General features: G+C 37.7%; 1 protein-coding gene across 1 annotated transcript in view; it reads right to left on the reverse strand.

Annotated features, from left to right (window-relative positions):
- Positions 1 to 23908, reverse strand: part of LOC102263923 (hemicentin-1) — a gene marked incomplete at its 5' end in the record, with an annotated part of 222783 nt that overhangs the window by 130816 nt on the left and 68059 nt on the right. Inside the window, 9 exons of the mRNA XM_014541442.1 lie at positions 388 to 489; positions 6865 to 6988; positions 10239 to 10393; positions 11973 to 12142; positions 13168 to 13276; positions 14260 to 14541; positions 15008 to 15286; positions 18440 to 18594; positions 21800 to 21926. Of these exons, the coding sequence (XP_014396928.1) occupies positions 388 to 489; positions 6865 to 6988; positions 10239 to 10393; positions 11973 to 12142; positions 13168 to 13276; positions 14260 to 14541; positions 15008 to 15286; positions 18440 to 18594; positions 21800 to 21926 (1503 nt within the window). The remainder of the gene's footprint in view (positions 1 to 387; positions 490 to 6864; positions 6989 to 10238; positions 10394 to 11972; positions 12143 to 13167; positions 13277 to 14259; positions 14542 to 15007; positions 15287 to 18439; positions 18595 to 21799; positions 21927 to 23908) is intronic.

The raw sequence follows: 23908 nt of genomic DNA on the forward strand, positions 1-23908 counted from the left end.
TGGGCTTGATATTGTGGGGTATGCAGGAGGCAGCCAATCAATGATTCTCTCTCATCATTGATGTTTCTATCTCTCTCTCCCTCTCCCTTCCTCTCTGAAATCAATAAAAATATATATTTTTTAAAAAGATAACCAATATGGACTAGATAAAAATATATTTTTCAAAATAAATGTATATGAAATATCAACATGTGTTTTGTGGACACAGAAAGGACAATAAGACAATTAATTATTCATTTAAAGTAATGAAAATTTGAAAATACTACCCTGAAATGTATCTATAACCTTTCTTTATTAGTAATTACTATATTATGCTCATAAACAGATTTAACTATTCCCAGAAATCTTAAAAAGTTAATAAGTCATAGAGTCCACAAGTAAACATACCAGGCAAGGGATTCCCTGCAGCCTTACACTCCAGCTGTATAGGGTTGTTCACCACCACGCTCTCATTCAGCATCTTCCCTGCGTCCTCCAGGCTGGGTGGTTCTGCAAGAAGCCCAGACACGTAACTCACTCATATAAACTGGCGAGGACGTGGAGAGAAAAGAACCCCTGTGCACTGCTGCTGTGATGTAAATTGATACAGCAACTATGAAAAACAGTACGGAGGTTCCTCAAAAAATTAAAATTACTACCATATGTTCCAGCAATCACACTTCTGGGTATATATAAGAAGGAAATAAAATCAGTATCTCAGGTTAGGAATAAAAGACCAGTGCTTAATGATAAATAAAATAAAACCAGTCTCCCAAAGAGATATCTGCACCCGTGTTCATTTCAGCATTATTCACAAAAGCCAAGATATAGATATACCCTAACTGTCCATCAACAGGTGAATGGATAAAAGATGTCACCCACACACACAGAAGAATATTATTCAGCTATGAGAAAGAAGGAAACCCCGCCACTTGAAACAACATGGATGAACCTATAGGACGTGATGTTAAGTGAAATAAGCCAGACAGAGAAAGACAAATACTATATGATGTCACTTATATGTGGAAAAGTTAAACTCATGGAAACAGAGAGTAGAATGGTGGTTACCAGGAGCTGGGGGATGGGGGAAATGGGGATATGCTGGTCAAAAGGTACAAGCCTTCATTTATAAGATGAATAAACTCTAGGGTTCTAAAGTATAGCATGGTAATAATACTGGGAGAGAGTAGATCTTAAGTGTTATCAACACACACATAACTACATAAGGTGAAGGATGTGTTAATTAATCTGACTGTAATCATCATTCTACAAAGTATCCTATATAATAAAAGCCTAACATGCAAATCAACAAAACGATGGCATGACCGGTGGAATGATCAGTCGCTATGATGTGCACTGACCACTGGGGGCAGATGCTCAACACAGGAGCTGCCCCCAGCCCGCAGGCCCCAGGCCAGCCAAGGTGGGTGCCAGTTGGGGGCAGGGGGCCTGATTGCTTTGCTGGTCGCCCCACAGATCAGCCCTGATCACGGGCCAGGCCTGGAGACCCTACCCATGCACGAATTTAGTGCATCGGGCCTCTAGTACATATATAAAATCATCACACTTTAAATATGTACAATTTTATTTGTCAATTATGCCTCAATAAAGCTGGAGGGAAATGAACAAAAGAGACAGTGTGGTACAGACATAAGTAAAGACATTTAAGCAATAAAATAGATTTGAGATCACAGAAATAAACAAATATCTAAAGTCAAATAATTTCCAAAAAGAGGGCCAAGCCCATTCAATGGAAAAAAATAGTCTTCTCAACAAATGTAATTTCAATTATTCCCTTCTAGCATTTAAAGAGATAGTCTTGCAATTTGAATTTAAGTGAACACTTTTCTAGACAGACGTATTAGTAAGGTAACAATATGTTATGCTAAAGATGAGAAAATGTCTGCATACTCCAAGCAGGAGGTTGAATTCCATGCAACTTGTTGGTTTTTCCCCACTATTTTCCTTTCTCCAAAGCCACATCATGCCAAAACCACAGTACCTTCTTCTGGACACATCATAGGCTAGATTCTGCCTATTACTTCAACCACTCAAAGGCATGAATTGACTTTTTCAAATCTTGGTTAAATTTGGATTAATACATAACTGATGTAAAAGTAATATGGGTGAGTTAATCCTCCCTAACCACCAGGATTATGACAGAGTAATAAATTCATCTATACCAAGAAAATAGTATAGTAGAATCCTGAACTGAAGTTACCCACGAAGAAAGAAAAAAAAATGTTCCTCCTACAATATTCCCAAGTCTCCTTTAGGCCACAAGTGAGCTAGTAAGTAAAACACAGAAATGATAGAGAAACCTTTTTTAAGTGGGTGTTAGGAGATGTTAGCCAAGCAAATACTTTAAAATAATAAAATTAAATCAAGGGGAGCTCCATTAATGTTTTCAGCAGACAACTCATACAGACCCCAGATGGTTTCTGGCCAACAGTAAAGGACTTTAGATATATTTGTTAAAATGCTGCAGGAGAAGGGCCAGGCGCCAAATATATGTTTGGCTCAAACGGGGTTAAAGGTACTTTTTACAGATGATGACTAGGAACCAAACACCAGCCTAAGCTTTTCACACATAGTCTTTCATTTAATCCTCACAATAACCTCCCTGATTATGGCATTATCATTTTCCTCCCCATTTTACAGGTGAGGAAACTGAACTTTCAAACAGTTAACATCTAAACTCAGTGTTCTATAGCTATCACTTGGAAATATATGAACCCAATTCAAAGCCCAGGCTTTTATCCACCACATCATACTTCTGAGTGCTTCATCATGGCTGATTTTTCCCCAGGAAACAATTAAGTGCAGACGAAATAAATGCTTGAGCCATATTATTGTTTGTGTGTGGAAACATCTGTCTCACTTGGCAAATACCTGAGGTTTAGATATGATTTCTTATCTTGGTCTAGAGAATTAGGACTTCCAGAATTATGAAACCTTCATAATCAAGAGGACCACCTACTGAGAGTCTCTGCCTCTTGTGATGCATAGAACTCCCCTGGAAAAACCAGGGAATCATAAGAACGCTCCTCTTCTCGTGATCATGACTTGGTCTTCAGTCCAGGAGACCATGGACCCTTACTTCACCTTTTAGAAAGGCTTTTTTCCCATGCTTGAGAATAATGGAATCATCTATGATCTATATATATAAAAGCCTAAGTTGACTCGCACATGTGTGATACATAGAAAGCTCTCCTTGGTGCCAATCGCACGCGTGTGTTTCCATCTGTCCATCATGAATTTGGTTGACACTTCTATTATAGAGAAAGGGCAAATGGCAATATTAAAATATTTCTTCTAATTAATTTCTTTTCAATGTGTACGGATTCGTGCACTGGGCCACTAGTCTTTATTATAAGAAAGAAAAATATTAACAGCTGGGAGGCTGAGTTTGTTAGGACTGAACACTTTTGGATGACAATTGTCATAGATGCTCATTTGCTGAATGTATTACCCCAACAATAAAGATTGGGATAAAAACAAATCTTAACTTAAAAGGCAACTATAGAATTGATTGAATAAATTAATGAATAAACTAAATTAAAGAATATCTGCTTTCTTATAGATTTTTCAGTGTCCCTTTTAATATACAGTAACAGAATTAGATATACAGTGGGGCCTTAACTTACGAGTGTCCCGACTAACGAGTTTTTCGAGATACGAGCCGTCTCTCGGCCAATTTTTTGCTTTGAGTTGCGAGCTAAAATTCAGGTTACGAGCCAGCTTCAGATACCCCACCGCTAGTTGGTGCAACGAACTTCACAGTGAATGCCACAACATCAGCCCAGCATCACGTGTCTCATTCATTCACTTTTTGATTTGACATACGAGTAATATGAGCTACGAGCTCCGTCACAGAACAAATTAAATTCGTAAGTCAAGGCCCCACTGTATTACTTTGGAAGCATTCAGAGAGCAAGAGTATAACAGAATCAATTCCTCTCTTGTTTTTCATATTATAAGCTTCTATTACTGATTTCTAAGATTGATTAACTTTATTATGAAACTGAGTTATTATCTCTACAGTAATTGAAGAAAGCCATTAATACATCTAGTATTTCAATGTGTGGTGTCTACCAGACCGCTGTAGCTGTACGGATTTTTAGGTAATTTCCACACAAAGGTGGAATATTGGCGCTAGATGAAAGGTAGATGAAAGGTAGACCTATTTTCTACAATGTCTCCAAGTTCCATCTTATTCTAACCACTTGTTTGCATGTAACTAACATTTTTCTATATCATGTTGGTTTTTTCTCTTTAATGCTCAGGAGCCCAGGTATAGGGGACAGTTAGGTTCAGGGCCTCAGGTCTGGTAACATCTCCCCCCTCTTCTCCACCCTATTCTTATGTGGTTTCCCACATCAGATTAACTTGTCATTTTAACCTCTGAGATCTTTTGGAAATCTGTCATCCACTAATCCCTTAGAAATTCCTACACTTTTTTTTAACATCTCCAATTCTTGCTGAAGTTAATAACACAAGTAACAAAGAAGACAGATAAAATTTGGAGTCATTTGTATTCAAGGCACCATTGCAGTCATGAGTGTCAAGATGATATTCCAGCTTTCTCTCCAGATTCCTGTCACATTCACATAGCCAACTATTCCTCCAGGTTGGTCATAATAAGTATTACATTTAAAGTTCACTTTATTATTAATTCAGGCTGATGAACTGTTATCCAGACAAGTCAAGATGGTATGAGATGAAACATTTTCAGCTAGTATAGTATCTTGCTTTTATTCATATAAAGGAGATTGTTTTAATAAATCCTTAAAATAAATCCTGACTCACCTTCTGTTTCTTTCTTCTCACATTGACCCAGATGTCTTCGAGCTTGGTCCCTTACTCTCTGATTATTTTCCATGTAACTGTGTGTACCCCAACTGCATCTCCTGCTAACATACACGGTGTTACCACAATCAGACCCTCGGTTTATAGACTTGTGTATTGATTCTGCTTTTCCTCTTCTGTTGTTGCTCTGGATTGGATGGGATGCTTGGTTTCTTTCCTGCACTCTGGTTTTCAGTCACTCTTGACTACACTGGCAAGACTCTAGGTGAGTCTTTAGAGTTTGGGCCAATGTTTCTCTAAGTAATGGCACACAGACCACTTGTATCAGAGATGCTGTTTCAGAAGATCTGGGACTGGGCCCAGGAAGTTGTATTTTTAACATGCAGCATGTACAATTTTTATGAACATTACAGTTTGGGTTTCCCAAACAATAAAGTTTAGTTCTCCCTGGTTCTGGAGACATATACTCTGTTCTTCATGACAGAATCATCATTTAAGTACTTTAAGTCATTCTAGAGAACAAAAACATCCTTCTTTTTGATAGCCTGAGAGAGTAGAGGTGGGAGATATTTTATATCGAACGCCTCTAATCCTCAAAAGCACTCCACAAGTCAGATATTCCGAGAAAATAAATTTGTTTGCTCAAGGTAACCTAGATCACAGTTAGCACAGAACTTAAACGGTCAGCTGGACCCCAGTGCACGAGATGATTGCAACATAACAAGCTATCCCACTTCCCTGTTTCCTCTTAACCAATGGAGACCAGATAAGGACTGAAATGTTGGAAAAGAGAAGACAAACAGTTTATACCAGGAGGAAAAAAAGAGCCGCTGGGTAGGAAAATGGGGAAAGCAGAGCAAGCCCACCCCAGCATACTCTTAGATGGAAGTGCAGATCTGAGTAGGTGCTGGAGACAGCTGCCAAAGAACCCTGGGGACAGATACTAGGCTTTAGGAGGAACAAGGTAAACTCAAGGCCATTTAAGGGAGAGTAGGGTTAGCCTGTCACCAAAGCCTTAAGCATGGTAAGCTAATTCCAAGATGGTTACAATCATCCTTTTAAGGAACATGGTTTGTGTGTATGACATCCATAACTTAGGTGTTCATATTTAGGGAACTGGGGAGAGAATAAATTGGTTTATTGGGAACATTTAGGGAACTGATAATTTGAATCTTTTAACCGGCCAATTTAAAGAAAACATGTAAAGAAATAGATTAGAAGAATTCAATGTTCTAAATTTTTTTATTAACTTATTTATTCTTCCATTTGTTAAATATTTACTGACCGCCTACTATGTACCTGGAATTAAGGTAGGTGCTAAGGCATTCTTTTAGGTTAAATGGTTTAGTAAATGTGGAGTGAATATATGAATTAATTAATTAATTAATGATTTAACAGCAATTAGAATTAGAGAAAATGAATGCTGCTTAGGTGGAGATCTTGAATAACTCTCTACAAATATCCTTGGCTGACTCAGGGAAGTCCAAGTCTGTATTTCTTGGCCCTTTCTGATGACTCTCCAGGGACTGAAGTCTTACATTCAAGGTCAGTCTTTCAAGTTTACTGTGAAGCTGTAATATTCATGAGGTGGTCCATGGTCACCATGAGAGAAGATCCTGCGTCAAGGTTAGCTTCGACTCACAAAATCCCTCTTACAGGCAAGAAGATCACAGACAATACTATGGGACAACCTTGCAACTTCTGCCTTTTCAACAAAAGTTTTCTGCGAAAAGTTGTCAACAGAATTCGAATACTTTCCAATACAGGGTAGTGTATTTATTTATTTATTTACTAGTGGCCCAGTGCACGAAATTCATGCACGGGGGAGGGGGTGTTCTAGTGTATTTATTTATAAGCTCTGGCATATCCCATTTGTCAACCTGAAAACTAAAGATCTTAAGACGAGCAATTATAATTACAATAAAGTAAATAAAACAAAAACCTAAGTTTTTTTATACAGACTAAAATAAACACTTATTCTTTTTAACAGTGTAATTCAATAAAAATGAGCCCACGGTGTTTTAAAATAAAAAGGCAAAGAAATATACTTTTGTCAGGACGTAGGGATGACATTACCGTGCACGTGCAGTTGAATGTGCTGCTGGGCTTCCCCCGCCGCATTGGTGGCCACACATGTGTATCTGCCAGCGTCTTCCATCAGGGTTTTGGCAATTTGTAGAACTCGACCAGAAGACTGTATCTAATTGGGAGCAGAAAGCATAACAGCATTTGGTACTTAATCTTGGACTTGAAAACCTTTGTGGAGATAGACAAACTCATTTAACTTTATGATATCTAATTATATTTTTATGCCATTATCTTCATTTTCTCTTAGAAGATTAGAGCCAGATCACTTCATCCTGCACAAGAAAATAGACTCGTTTTATTAAAGAGCTTTTCTTATTGGTTGGAAAATGCAAAATAATCTAAGGCTAGCCTGCTGGTAGAGTCATAAAACTCCACTGAATAAAAAACTTTAGCATTATGAGTTATGTGATTAAAATTTAAGCTATTTGAGAAAACACAGTCACATTGATATCACACTTCATAAAAAGTTTTAAAACAACAATCTTTTTTTATTACTATTAAATGGTCGTGGGTGCCAGAAAAAAAGTAAAAAATTATAAAGTGTAATTAACGAAAATGCAGATAAATATTTTCCTGTCTTTCCTTACGTCCCTCCTAAACTTATTGCAACTGTCCTTCATCATGTTGGAACTGGTGATTCAGTGGTTATTTTTTGAAACTCTACTCAGAGGCTACCAGTAACTTCCAATGACAAATACCCAGCAGCCTATGCAGTGAGCACATCCTCTCTTCTCATCATCTATAGCATTTGGCATTGTTGACTGACCTTTTCCTTGAATCACTCTACTTTCTGAGTTTTGAACACACAGTATTTCCCCTTAGTTCTCATTCTCTGACTTCCTTAGATGACTTTACAGAATCTGTCCCAGAAAGAGGAAACTTAATTTTCTGACAGTTTTCAGCCAAACCCTTGGCTTCAGTGAAGAATCCTGTGCCGACTCCTAAATTTACAGTGCTGGCCTCAACTTCTCTCCTGAGCTCAGCATTTGTGGTTCCAACTATCTGCTGGACAGGTTAGCACACAAAATTTAACATGTCCCGAACAAAGCTTATAATTATTTCCTGTATCTCTAAACCTGCTTCCCATTGCATGCTTCCAACCTTGTTGAATGGCACCCACTCTTCTCCAAGTCGCCTAGGTTTTGGAGCCCGCTATGCCTCTCCTATTAACCATACCACTCGATGTTTCTCAGATCCCTTATTTTCCATTCTCACAGCCACTGTGGGATTATAATAGCTTAATTTATATTCCAGTGTCTCCAACCTCCCAAACTCTTAATCTATCTTGCATGCCGTTGCCAGAATAATTTGTCCACAATGTAAATTTGATCCTTTTACCAGTCCTCCCTCAAAGCTTGTTCATGGCTCACTACTTTGCCCAGAATGAAATCCCAGCTCAACATAGCCCTCTAGGCTTACCACATTCTGACCCCAAATGATCTTCTCTCCATACACTCCCATGTAAACTCCCACTATTCTCCAGCCATACGTGCTAAATATGTTAAGCAGCACATTCATATGTTTATATTCCCTTCTGGACTTTTGTACATAGCCTTTAAATGCCATGATTTCTTAGGACTCTGAACTCAGTCAGTTCTTTCTCATATTTCTTACCCTTTATTCTTCCCTTGGATCAAATCAACTGTGACCATGGTTTCAAATATCATCTAAGTGTCGGCATCTCCAGCCAGAGCTCTCCTTCGAGCTCCAGGAACACATATTCAATGGTCTACTTGACATTTTCACTAGTTTGTTTCAAAGTCAACTCAACCCCCAAAATCTAAAACTCAAATCACAGGTCCCTCTCCACCCCCGTCCCCCCACCCCCCAGAGTCTCCTATGTCACTGAGTGTCATGATAATCTATGCATTTGTGTAGGTTAGATTCCTCAGTTTCCCTTGATACTTCCCTCTCCCTCACTTTTCATAAGCAATCTTTCACTGAGCCCTAATAATATAAACAATAAATAACTCTCAAATCTAACCACCTATCCTCATTTCTATGGCCAGTATGTGAGTCCAAATTTCTATCTTCTCTCTCTCCCACACAAATAAATCCTAATTGATTTCCACATATCTACTCTTGATCCTTCAATTCATTCTCCAAAAGGAGCCTGGGTAACTACTTAAAATGCAACCCTGATCGTGTCTCTCCTCTCTTAAAACCTTTCAAAGATCTCCCATTGCTTTGCAGTAAAAATAAAATCATTAATATTCCTTAAATACCTCCTACCTACTCTCTCTGGTCTCCCCTAATACCATTCATTCTTGCTCTCTGTTCCTACTCCACTGGCTGCTTTCAGGTCTTTAAGAGCTGTCATCCTCTCCTTTACTTTAAATTGCTTGCCTATATACACCTTCTCTGAATTAACCTTCTAGTTCTCTTCCACTAATTCACCCATTTAACTCCTACATATTCTTCAGATCTCTGCTCACAGGCTTTCTCCATAAATCACTCGCATGCTTAAAGGCTTTTTTCATTATCTGTTGTCATACTTTGCTATATTTTCTCTTAAAATTACTCTTTACACTTGTGCAATTATACTTTTGTATGATTATGTGATAAATGTCTATTTCCAGTAAACAGTTGTTTACTTGCACTATGTTTGAAGGCTACATACTAAATCTTTCACTAGCCAAAGTATAAGATTCCTTCCGTTGGATTGGGAATAGGAATAATAAATGATCAGATATCCACCTATTGTACTGAGAAAAGAACTCAGCACATTCCTCCCTATTGAAAACTTATTACAAGCCAAGTTCATACACACATCAATCAAATAACTTGAACCTAGTAGCGATACGTATTAATCTGGATTTTAAATGCATCATTTAAATTATCTAGATTTGGAATCTATGTATCTATCTATCATCTACCTATATACTTAACAAACATGTACTGAGATACAGTTATATACCAGCTATATAATCTCTGCCCTCTTGAAGCTTATAACACTGGTTAAAATATATTTTTCAGTTAGGTCTATATAGATGTGTCTTTACCTTAATCTTAGTTTATGGTGAACATATTGGGGCTACGCGGTATTGATGAACAATATTCATTCATAAAACACCAATTTTTCAATAGTTAAGATAGTCATCAATCAAAATAATAAAAGTACCAACTAATAAATTAAAAACGGATATGACTGTTCAAATTATTAGTTTTTAATTAATTCCATTCTTCATATGAAAATATTAAGTGAAATGCTCTTAAAAATGCTAAGGAAAACACATATTGTTTCAATAAATTTTCGGCAAAATCCGTACGACAGGAAAATCTACAATTGGAAAGAAGCATGTGCTACTCATGGGAGATCTGTGTAGCTTTCTCATTTGGGGCTCACTAATATTTCTACTTACTTTGAAGTTTCCTTGGGCAGTGCTCACAGGCTGGCCATCTTTTAACCATGTAAGGGATGGATTGGGAATGCCATTGGCTATGCACTGTAAGGTGATAGGCTTGTATTTCACTACAGCTCTCTCAGAAAGGCCTGAGGATTTGATTGTTGGAGGAACTAGATTCAAGAGAGGAAGAAAGTAGAATAGAAGGGAGAGAGGGATAAAGAGAGAAGAAGGGAGGGATGGAGGGAGGAAAGAAGGAAACAAAAAACCATAATCAGTGGGGTCAGACACTTAAAAATCTGTATGCAAAATGAAACCAGAAACTGTAAAAATGTAAACAAAACATGAAATAATTTTACCCCATGCACTTAATTTATACTTTAGTGAGTACTTATTTCTTAATTATAAAACCCTACTTCTCAAAAGAATGAGTACAATATATTTGCAGCAACAGCAATCCACATGTATGCTTAGCTTACACCTTTGGGTGCGTTTTCCCTCTTTATTATGACCCTCCCCTTCTTGACAGCTCCTTCATTAAACCAGCACCCATATTTATAGTGGGTGACCCTGCCCCCAGCAAGGCTGACCGAACCCAGGATGGCCACTTGCTTTAAGCTGGCCCTGCCAGCTTCCCTCACTCAGGAATTGGAACTGAGACTGTGAAACAGGATCGCTATATTCCATCACGGGACTGAAAAGGCAGGAAAAAAGCGTCTGGATGGAGAGGGGAAAATGAACTTGACATTCATAGAAACCTCTGCGATGACTTCCAAATGGCTCCCCGGCCTCTCGTTCCAGTCCCTCCTTCCCAGGCTCTGCTGGCAAGTGAGACACATAATAACCTGCCAGAAAGTTGCTTCTGTCGCTGCAGTAATGGTTTTCACACTCACGTGCCAGTTTTGTGAATGCACTTAGATGCCCCGGATCCTGCATAACACCCTCGGCCTCCATTTCTGGAAATGACTCTATTCACACTCCCTCCTGTTTTGGCGAAACCCTTCAAGGCTGACATAACCCTCTGATGTGGAATTTTCTGCCTCCCTCTTTTATCTTACTTAGGATCATTCCACAGACCTGGCATTCTATGCAGAATATCCTAACATTTCAGTTCTCTCTCTATGCATTCACATGGTATCTCTTGGGTAAGTGTGTTAATAAAGTGACTTAAAAATCTACCAATATTTAATTCAAATTCCCTTTTTTTTAATCCTCACCCAGAGATATGTTTTCATTAATTTTAGAGAAAGAGGAAGGGGGGGAGGGAGAGAGACACAGACAATCAATGTGACAGAGAAACATCGATTAGTTGCCTCCCGTATGAGCCCCAACCTGGGATCGAATCTGCAACCTGTTGGAGGTATACAGGATGGCTCTCCAACCACCTGAGAACCCCAGCCAGGTCAAATTCACTTTTTATTTTATTTTATTGATTTTTAGAGAGAGAGGAAGGGAGAAGGAGAGAAAACATCAACATGAGAGCAAAACATTGATGGGCTGCCTCCTGCACACTCCCTACTGGGGATCGAGCCTGCAACCTGGGCATGTGCCCTGACCAGGAATCTAATCAGCAACCTTTCAGTGCAGGGACAACACCCAACCAACTGAGCCACACTGGCCAGGGCGCAAATTCACATTCTTTACATTATTCTCCACACCTCAAGATTTATCCAGAGCTACAATGTGAATTAGCTAATGAAACAATGCAAGATTAATTTTAAATGAAATGCTCTTGTCCCTTCTTCAGCCTACCATGAACAGTCACTTCAAATTCCTTCCTGTCGTCTCCAGCAGTGTTGGTTGCCACGCACCGATAAAGGCCTGTATCTGACACTTGGGCCTGGGCAATGACCAGTTTGCGTCCATTCAGTAAAATCTTGAATCCATCCCTTTCATCAATTAGCTGGCCATCCTTCAGCCACCTATAGAAACAAGGCAAAAAGAAGTATGGATATATATTTAAATGATTAAGTCCCTGGAATATATATATCTTCATATATACATATACATTCATATATATATGTGTGTGTATGTGTGTGTGTGTGTGTCTGTATATATATATGTGTATATATATCTTAAAGAAACTATATTTATTTATATATTTTATACACATACATATATAAATTTTCAATTATTCATTTGCCTAATTTCCTATTTTCTTACTTTATAAAGTAAATTGTACATGGGGAAAGGAAAAAAGAAACCCAGGCTAACACAGAGGTTGGCAAATTGTTGGAACCCAATAACCATGTCTTGAGTTCTTCATTCATCTATTAATGTTAGGTTACAAAACGAGGTAAATGCCCCATAAATATTATTCACTTGAAATGTTTAAATAATATTAACTAGTGAAATGAACACAATCCTAAAACATCTGTAAACTAAAACCCTGAAATGATATAGCATTATATTTTTTCACTTCTTATGAATTATCACTTTCCATATAGTTTTATAATCATAGGTGAACATATTTTATTCCCTTAGTTGACTGTTCCTTAATTGCATTTCCTATAGCACTTTGGAAATGAAAGATAAATATTCAAGAAATGCTTTGTGAATGAAGGAATGAGAAAATAGAATAAGTAAACATATATGCACATTAACTATTTCCCTAATATGTCTGGTACATTTCTTTCTACTTAGTTGTTCATTAAACATTTCAGGGTCCCAGGAAGAGTTAACAGACTGCTTAATAGTCTGTTTCTATAAACTGGAGATGTAATTTCTAAGAGCATAAAAGGAATGCCTCTAATTGAGCAGATTTAAAGACCCTGTGAGTATCAATTAAAAGTCGCCTTGTATATAGTGTGTGTCTATTAAAAGAGGAATATAAAGAATGTAATTTTATACAACCACTTTTTAGCTACACAGGACCTCTTTCAAGATAGCTCTGAAACACTCAAATAAAAAAGTGGGAGGTATTTAATAGACATACCAAAACCCTTACATGATAGTTGGTGGGGGAGAGCCTGTCACTTGACAGTCTAGCTCCAATAAGTTATTAACCATCACTATGAAGTAAGATGTTTCATCTCCTCCTTCTACAGCGGGCGGCACTAGAAAACAGCAGAGATGTAACATGCAGTGAAATGTATACAAGAAAAAAATACAGCATCACCTTAAGCAACACTAAGTTGGTAAGTATTGCAGTAACTGGTACACAAAGGGGATTTGAAATGTTAAATACATTTTACAATAACAATTGCCTGGGCCAGTGAATGTACTTTTGACATATTGCGGATTTTTCGCAATTCATCTAGCACTATGGTGTTACTGATACCATCTGAATATAAAGTTGACTCATATTTTATGTTGCTTATTTTCATAAGAATAAAAGGAGGGAACCTCAAAAAACCGGGCCTCTATTCAAAAGCCTTCAATTTAAAAGAAGTAAGACTCAGGGTTGCAAGATGACTTCCGAGACCCAGAGACTAAGCTTCCTGCTGTCCATCACAGTGCTCGGCCCGGAAGACCATGCTCTCCCTTCCTGCAGGCAGATGTGGTCCCAGATGTAAAATGCACCTATGCACTTACAAACGCAATGGATTCTATCAAAACCAGTGGAAGCTTTATGAGGCTTTTGGATATTGGGATCTAGTGACAAATCCAGCACTCAGTAATGTGCAGTCCAGAGTTGAACAGAAAATTAAATTATTTTATTACTGCAGATTATTTTATTCTCGATTATTTTATTTAATGCATGACACGCCCCCCCCCACCCAAAAAAAACCCCACACCAAAACCAACTTTAATACATTTCTATTGATTTCAGAGAGGAAGGGAGAAGGAGAAAAAGATAGAAACATCAATGATGAGAGAGAACCATTGATCAGCTGCCTCTAGCACGCCCCCTACTAGGAATCGAGCCCACAACCAGAGAGAGCATGTGTCCTGACTGGGAATTGAACTGTGACCTCCTGGTTCATAGGTCGATGCTCAACCTCTGAGCCACACCGGCAGGGCAACAAAAAGAAACTTTAATAAACTAGTCAGGTATGGCTATGAATCTGAGAATCCAGATAGTGACATCCTTATGTACCTAAGACATCAACGTCGTCGTAGATCTCCTTTTCTCCTGCCACACTGGTCGCCACACACACATACTGCCCCCGATCGACTTCCAGGGCACTCGTGATTTCTAGCGTCTTCCCACCAGCTTCTATTCGGATATTGTCACTGGCTTTCACGGGGACACCGTCTTTTAACCAGGTGAGAACTGGCGGAGGGTTGCCGGCAGCTTTGCACTCCAGTGTCAGTGAATGGGTAACAACCACTTGCTTATTGAGAGGTACAGCCAAGTCACCTTCAATCATGGGAGGAACTGTGAGAAAAAAGTAATATTTCAAGCAATTCTTTGAGTCCCAATGAAATAGGACTCCTACCATTCATCCCCGGCTTAGCTGTTGAGGAAAGAATTTCTTGGTTCAGCCGATCTACAGCTATTCTAAATATTTGTGGGATATTACCATGTCTGGCTTCTGAAGGGCAAATAGAAGAGAATGCTTTTAGTCCTAATAATGCCTTTACCTTCTGCATAAAAGTCAAATGGTCTGGAAGCCCCAAGTGCCACGGCCAAATGGTTGGCCAAATGAATGGACCAGTTCCTGCTAACGGTAACTTTTAAAAACATTTTTTCCAAATCATGGGACAAACTCTTCTAACTCCTACCCATGCATATTGAAAATGATCAAATCCACCAGGACCTTATTAGTGAATGAACTGGAAGTTGGCATATTAGAAGGCAGAGGTGGAAAGACAGATGATTAAAGCTCATATATGTTCCTTACCATAAACGTCCACGTGGAACGATTTTTCAGCAGTTCCAGCAACATTGCTGACATGACACGTGTACGTTGCTGAATCAGAGACCTGTGCTCGAGGGATATGAAGAAACTGTCCTTTATCAATATAAAGTGCTTGCGAACTGGATATGATCGGCTGGCCGTCCTTATACCACGTGACAGCTGGCATCGGAAGTCCGCGTGTTTCACACTCCAGCTTAATTACGCTGTTGATCAATGCTGATATTTCCGTGGTGACATTCCCTCCTTTAATACTGGGTGGAACTACAAAGGATTTCGGAGCAGAAACAAGTTTTCTAGGCTTTAGCATCTGCATAAAATCTTAAATGTGACAGGTGTTTAAATGATGCACTCAAAGCAAATACACATTAAAGACAACGAGGAAGCCTGTGATTTATCTGCTGATAATGACTTGCCTGTTTTGTCCATTTTTATCACCCTCCTTCTGGGTTTCGGATAAAGCAGAACGTCACAGCTTTCGTTTCAGGGGTTCATTTAAGTCCAATAGACAGTACAGTCTAAGAACGTTACATTTACCAAAGCAAAACAAAATGAAACACCACTTAAAGTAGATAGAAATAGGTTTCATATCGGGCCATTGGAGCAAAATCGTCAGGTGTGGTACAACTGCATGCCCTGCCCCCAAGAAATACTAAAGGTCTAAGTCAGGGGTCCTCAAACTACGGCCCGCGGGCCACATGCAAATACAAATATTGTATTTGTTCCCGTTTTGTTTTTTTACTTCAAAATAAGATATGTGCAGTGTGCATAGGAATTTGTTCATAGTTTTTTTTTAAACTATAGTCCGGCCCTCCAACGGTCTGAGGAACAGTGAACTGGCCCCCTGTTTAAAAAGTTTCAGGACCCCTGACTTAGAATATCTATCTTGTTGGGTCATCAGAAGAACAGAACTCTCCAGGAGCCCACAGAAGTCACCAATGAAATCATCTTCCAGGTCTACCTTTTCATAGGCTGCCAGATAAAGGGCATGAAACCATCCAGCTTAGGTCAAAATGAGCCTATTCTCTTCCCTCGTTCCCCCTTTCCCACAGCAATATCGAAGAGAATAGAAGAGACAGCAAACACAGAAGTGAGCAAGAAGAGGAGGAATAAAGCCACCCAAGTCCCCTTTCCCAATGAAGGCTGTCTGCCATCTTGAATCCTGCCCAAGCTGGGGGAGAGTACAGTGCTAAGTGAACACTGAGTTTTATTAGCACCCATCCCCTATAATTCCTAAACTTGTAGAGAATGGCAGGAAGTAAAGGCTGAGCTCTAACCAACTGACATTCTAATTAGTGATGTCAGTCTTGACATGGCTTACTTGTCCTTTTACTTATCAATCTTTGTGGATCCTTGATCCCCAATGTCTTCTTGCTTCTTAACCACCGACTTCCTTACTAGACTGTCTTCCTCTATGTCTTGCCTACTCTCATGTGACATCTAGTAGCTGATTTCTTCTCAACTTGCTCTTGGGAACACTGATTTCTCATTTCCTTCCCACTGTGGCGAGCAGTAAATGGTTCCTGATCCACCTGCCCACCTCAGGTCCTCACTCCCCACATTGCCAATCCTTACCCACTGCAAGGCATGTCTCATCATGAAATTTGACAAACCCATGTTATTTTATTACTTTAGTACTTTTGAACTTTCTGGTCCCACTGCCTGCTCCAGGCTGCGTGCATATTCCTGCCCCTGTCCTGGAATTAACCATTTCTCCAAGGAGCCTTGCTTCCTTTTGGTGGAGACGATATTAGAAAACAAGACCTGGCTGCTGAGCAGAGTACCTCCATGTTTTCTGATAACCATTCCTAGAACTAGTTCACAGTGACAGACATTCACATACACAAACTTTTCTCACACATAATTTATGGCGAGACCTACTATACTTGGATTTGACAAATTGACAGGTGTTAATGACATCACTTAGGGGTGTGTTTTTTTGTTTATTTGAGGACTCAATGCTAACTCTGAAGAAAGTGATGAATATTCTGTACAAAAATTACAAACAAAAATGTTTTCAAAGAAGTTGAAAAAACATAAATCCATTATAATCTGACGGGAAATCTGCTAAGATGTGTTAAAAGTGATGGTAAAAGAAAACAAAACAAAACAAAAATTAAAAACACACTGATGGTGGTAAAAATATGGGTGAGGCTGAAAAAGACTAAGACAAATTTACAAAGCTTATTAAAATACAAGGCATCAAAAGTCTATCTTTATTGCTTATATTATTTATTAACAAACACTTTGTGCAAAATATTAGTATGTTATTGAACATATTCGTGTTCAAGGTATATTTTATTGGCTCTTCTGAATTTAAACATCAGCAGTTTCATTTTTTTTTTCAGAAGTAGAAGGTGTATAAAATCACTTTTCCTACAATATAGTAGTTTAATTTCTTAATGGTGGTAAAGTTACATTATAATTTTTTGAACTTAAAACTTAGACTAAATTTTTTTCTGAATGTGAAGAATTGTCTTCAAATATGATTACTGAATACTGGAAGATTTTGGAAATTAGTTTGGCTATAAGCTTCATAATTTTTTAAATGAATTCAACCCAAAATTAGCAGACAAAAACAGCATTTAAGTGCAAAATTTATACTGTGTTAGTCATTCTGTTGTTTGAATCACAAGTATGGTCAGCTGCTTAATACATTTCCCATGCACTCGATTCTGCTGCAAATTTGCAGTGGATATATTTTCTGAGCTCAAATTTCAGTTTCAGCAATGTTTGTCAGGCCTTGATGCAAATGCAAATGATGAAGACTTTCTAAATCAGCTGGGTAGCCTAATTAGATGATACATCAATGAATCCAAAAACACGGGTTCAAACATCTGCCTATCCTCCATAAATGTTTTACAAAGGAATAGCATTTATACTTAAAAAGACTGTATTTGTGAAATTGAGAAAAATAACTCAAAGAACATTTCCAGTTGACAGTAGAACAGTATAACATCCATCTATTGCTTAAATTTGCCAAATAAATGCCACTTCCAGTTTCAATTTAATTTATGTATACTTTTTCTGAGACCCGTCCTTCCGTTTGTGGAAGGCTGTTAAAGATAAAGGTTATAAACACACTGCACATTAAAATGCACTGTGCCTTTTTAATATGTCCCTTTAAGGATGTAAACAATTGGTCTATGTATATACCAACCAATTAGGAAATCCGTGATCTCTTAAGTGAGATCATATAAAAACCACTAAACCGCTTGAAAAAAGTCCATCCTTATTGATAAAATGCATTAAAATTGGATGCAACTTTCTAGCCTAAAACACATAAAGACATATTCTAAAGTAGCATTCCAAATTATTCAGTCTGAAAAAAAGAACAGTTAATATTAGAGTGAACCCTGCTTTTCAATTCATACTGAGAACTGATACCAATAAAAAGCATAGGAAAGTCACGCTTACTATGGACTGTCAGTTTTATATCCTTGGCTTGCTTGCCGGCTGCATTGGACACAGTGCACTGGTAGCGCCCCTTGTCACTTCTTCGCGCGTTCTTTAAATGTAAAACTTGTCCTCTGTCTAGAAGTTCAATATTAGGATCTCCTAAAAATAAAGGCCTAGAAAAAAAATTTTATTCCATGAGTCTATTTTTATTTTCCTATATTTCCTCTCTTCTTAATCACAACAAAAATCATTGTCATAGGAGGTTAAAAATCAAAGTTGAATTTTTTAGTATAAATCTAGAAAAAAATGATGCGCTTGGTACTCCTACTGAGAAAAATGGAATTATTAAACTACTCCACTAATGCAAGTGAGATAATTATCACTTTAAGATGAAGAGTTTCTTCCTTTTGAACTTAAAGTGTTGAATAATATTAATAGCAAACTGGCAGCATCATTATCTGCTTCAGTCATTCATCCCTTCCTCTTTTTCTTCTTCTGGTTGTTTTGCTTTTTTAAATTTTTTTATCTTTTCATTTTGGGTTTGCACAGCCAATATTTCTACCAGCATTTAGAAAAGAAAAACCAAGAGTATAGGAGCTTCAGGCCAAACAATATTATTTTTGAACCTTATCACTATATCACTATCTGGAAAAGTATTCACAATAGAAAAAATGGTTATTACTTACTGAAGGCAATGACCAGGCCAACTTTTCTAAAAAGCAGATATTACAGTAAATATGAATGGTTTTTTAATCATAAATACTGAAAGATATTTATGACAAAAGCAGCTCATATATAGTTGTCTAGGAAGTCTTTTTCTGCTACCGAGCCATTTACTGACTATTAAATGCTCACTTTATACAACTGGCAACAGCTTTACTTAATACTCAAACATTATGGTTATTAAAGTCTATGATATCCCAAGAGTCATCTCTTTAAAATCCGTTGATCTTATTTTTAGGAATACTCACAGCTAGTTTTTAAAAAGTTGCAGTGACTTAACCACATGATACCTAATTAGAAGCACTGCCCTATTAATAAGCCACTAGTCAGACTATAAGATTAAATGGAAACACATTTCATTTCTTTGCTAGCATCCTTTACTACTTCTTGCATGACATTTTTATAAAGTTCTTAAAAGCTAAGAGAACAAAGTACCTTAGTTTAATGCATTTTAACTGTTTAAGGAAGTGAATACTTGATACAGTCATTCAAATTTAAGTAACTTTAAAACTTTTACTAATTGTTAATTATGCAAGTAACATCATAATTTAAAGAAGTAAAAAATGTAAGCATTATAATAAGGAAAGGGCTTCTTGGTTTATTACCCCTAATGTGAGTCTTCTCTCTAGACCTCCCACCATTATCAGTTTGGTTTGTATTCTCCCACGTTTTCCTAAATATTTTCACCCATAAATGTATTTCCAAGGTAATCTAATGTTTTTGTACATAAATAGCATTGTGTTCTTGTTCTACTTTTCACTCAACAATAACGTTTTTGTACATAAATAGCATTGTGTTCTTTTTTTTTGAATGATAAATAAGTATTTCCTTTATTTTTTTTTTATTGCTTAAATTATTACAAAGAGTATTACATATTTCTCCTTTTTCCCCCCCACCCTTGACAATCCCCTGGCCTCCCCTACCCACCAGTGTCTTATGTCCATTGGTTATGCTTATATGCAGGGAATATCATCGAGATATTATCATCGAAGGAGAAACTCCACATGCAAAGGCCGTCCTTTGGACACCATGACTGCTTCCTGCTCTAGATGCTGAAGGTGTAATTGCTCCATGACAGCATAGGAGCATAGGAGCATTCAAATCTTTTCTTTTTAAAAAATATATTTTTATTGATTTCAGAGAGAGGAAGGGAGAGCGAGAGATAGAAACACCAATGATGAGAATCATTGATCGGCTGCCTCCTGCATGCCCCCCAATGGGGATGGAGCCCAAAACCTGGGCATGTGCCCTGACCAGGAATTGAACTGTGACCTCCTGGTTCATAGTTCGACGCTCCACCACCGAGCCACACCCATCAGGCTAGAGCATTCAAATCTTAATAGTACCAGTGTCTTAACCACACGATACATAATTATAAGCATTGCTATGTTAATAAACAAGTAGTACCTTTCATAGTACCAGTTCACATTCTACCCAGCAGAATACTATATCCAAATTTCCCATTCTCTAGCAAATACATGATATTTTTCAAATTTTACTTTTTTATTTTTGCCTGACTTGTGAACAATAAAGTCGTATGATTTTTTTGTGTACATTTTCCAAATTATTGAGGGTGAGCATCTTCTAATACATTTATTGCTTACTTAATATATTTTTAATTGCCTGTTCATACCCTCCATACATTTTTCTATGCTGTTGTTTGGCTTACTGATCTTTAAAAAGTTTGCATACAGTCCTTTATTTACACTGCAAAGTTTTACTCTTGGCTGCTTAGTCTTATAGACTTGCTCTGAGGAACTACTCTAACACATGAATTGTGACCATGCCATGAGAAATGAACTCTCACAAACAATACAAATCATGCAGTTATATCAGTGTGGGCAAACCTCAGCAGACTTTGAACTTGAAGTCTAAGAAACATCTGACTGCTCTTCTGTGGTTGTACCTTTTTGCCTGTATAGAGAACTAGATTAAGTATTCCTATCTTGTTGTAGTAAACACATTTTCCTTTTCTTTTTCCTTCTCTTTTCTTTGTTAATCCTCATCCAAGTATATTTCCATTGCTTTTTAGATAGAGTGGAAGGGAGAGACAGAGGGAGGGAGGTAACGAGAAAAGGAGAAAGAGAGAGAGAGAGAGAGAGAGAGAGAGAGAGAGAGAGAGAGAGAGCACAATGTGAGAGAGATACATCAATTGGTTGCCTCCTGCATACCCTGACCAGCGACAGGGATCGAACCTGCAACCCAGGTATGTCCCCTTGACCAGGAATTGAACCTGTGACCCCTGGGTGCTCAGATTGGCACTCTAGCCATTGAGGCACACTGGCCAGGGCAACACATTTTCTTTTTAAGTAATTCAAACAATTCCCATATCAAAGCAAAATCACTTCTGCATTTGGATGTTACATTTTTTATTTTTTAAAAATTCTTATCCTGTGGACAGACTATTTCGTGTATAATAAACTTGAGTTTCATATGTTTCTAAAATAAAATCCCCAGCAATTATAAAGAGCTTTGTAATTCATAAGAACGAAAGGTATTGTAAGGCTTTGAGACCATTTTTTTGAGCAATATTGTCTTCTGTCATGCTCATTCAATAATAGTCCACGAGGTAAAATAATTAAGAGAAAATCCATATGCATTTACACATCGATTTCCTATAAATACCCTTGTAACAAATACAGAAAAGATACTCACTTGCCATCTTTGAACCAGTCAATCACTGGGAAGGGAGTGCCCTTGACCTGGCATTCAAGGCTGGTGTCGTGACTGAGTACAACTGAGACTTCATTGGCGGAGTTGGCACCTATTATGGTGGGTGGGACTTGAACAAATACATATTATCATGAAAATCTATAACTTTGCAAAAAGAGTGGGGGGAAGGAGATCAGATAATCAATGATTTCTACAGTATTTCAACAAGATCTAACTGTTAAACATATCACAGAATAATCTTTTTTCATATCACATCTATGGAACCAAATGTTAAATTCAAGTATAGGAATACATTCATGAAAGATTTGATAGCAGGACAATTCTTGGTAGTACAAAACTCATTTTGCTCATTTTGAGGAGTATTAAACCCATGTACAGAAGAAGTTTAGAATGTGAGTGAGTAGTGAGGCTCATACAATTTACTACTGCTATACATTTTAATGAATGACATAACCACTGTCAATCTTATAACGAGTGTTCAAATTCTACATATCACACCATAGTCCTGCTTAAAATATATCACCCCTGTCTCTTTTACAGGGTTCCTACACTAAAACTGGATCTGAGTATAGTGTTGGCTCTGTTAGTTTTTATTCTTGGAATTATCAAACATATTGAAGAGTTCCTGTACACTTTCCTGACCTTTGAATCTTCTCCCTTCACATCATGCTAAGGTGTCTGGTTCCTCATCTTCATTGAAATGAAGGGTTTCATCTCCAGCTGTTAGAGGGTTTCAGTAGGGGAGGGGTACGATCAGCCATGCTGGCTGTTGCATAAAGAGTAGATTTCCGTGGCAAAGAGTGGATGACGGGGAGAGTTCAGAGGCTATTATATGGCATTAACACAGCTTATAAATGATACCTTTACAGTGGAAATAGAAAGGAGTAAATAATTTAACATGGGATTAGGAAATAGACTTAAGAGGATGTAAGTTTAAGGAGCAGGGGAGATGGAAGTAGGAAGAAATACCAGGTTCTGGCAGAAGCGAGTGGAGGGGTGGAGGTACTGGTCACTATGATAGGAATCACCACAGGTGACCAGAACAGGCATTCATTGAGACCACTCAGTTCACCATGCCAGAGAAGTCTGAGATGGAGATAAAAATGTGGGAGTCCTCAGCCCAGACAAAATTCAAAGCAAATGAGTGTGTCAAGAGAAATGATGCCAATAGGACTAATGACAGAAAAGATTACTTAGATTTTATAGTCTATACTTAAATATAATAATGGGAATGTTGGTACAGGAAATGCAAAGTACTTAAGACTTTGAGAAGTTTAATGAGAGAGATTAATTTCATATTATAACAGTTTTGTATGGTAATTTTAATGCAGTATCATTCCTACTTCCACCCCAGACGTATAAATCATATGCCCATTTTGGTGAGCAAAATATTGAGAAGAGAGGAAATCATTTTATCACTATGTAAACTCAAATTGGCAAATATGATTTCACACACTAAATTATAAAATTTTAAATTTGATTACTGTTAAAAAATTAAAAATGTATTCTAACCCAATTTATTAGTTATTACCTGTTCTCAGAATTCTCCCCCATTAACTAGAATCAGAGCTGAGGTGATTTAGTTACAAAAAATTAATTAGAATGCAGGGGAAGGTGCATTTTCTACCATCCAAGTTCAAGGACAACTAGTAGCTTCAGGAGATGTCGACAGCATGAATGGTACTTACTCTGCCTCATCCTACATAATTACTACCCAGAGAATTTCCTGCCCACATAACTGGAGAAATTGACAAGTGTTGTTATTGACGATTTTATGTATAAGATGGTACCAAAAACCTATAGATGTCTCTGTATGATAAATAATAATACCTTTTAAATCTCCATACAATATGGTTCTGTTCAACAAATATTAATGACAAAATAATGATAGAGTGATATGAAGATATTTATCCTATCAATTTATTTTTCTCTTTACTCTTTCAGTCAACTCTGTCATATGTAAGAAATGCATCTGGCCGTAACCGGTTTGGCTCAGTGGATAGAGCATCGGCCTGCGGACCAAAAGGTCCAGGTTCGATTCCGGTCAAGGTCATGTACCTTAGTTGCGGGCACATCCCCAGTAGGATGTGT

The sequence above is a fragment of the Myotis brandtii genome, unplaced genomic scaffold, assembly GCF_000412655.1.
Source record: "Myotis brandtii unplaced genomic scaffold, ASM41265v1 scaffold270, whole genome shotgun sequence".
Taxonomy (NCBI): Eukaryota; Metazoa; Chordata; class Mammalia; order Chiroptera; family Vespertilionidae; genus Myotis; species Myotis brandtii.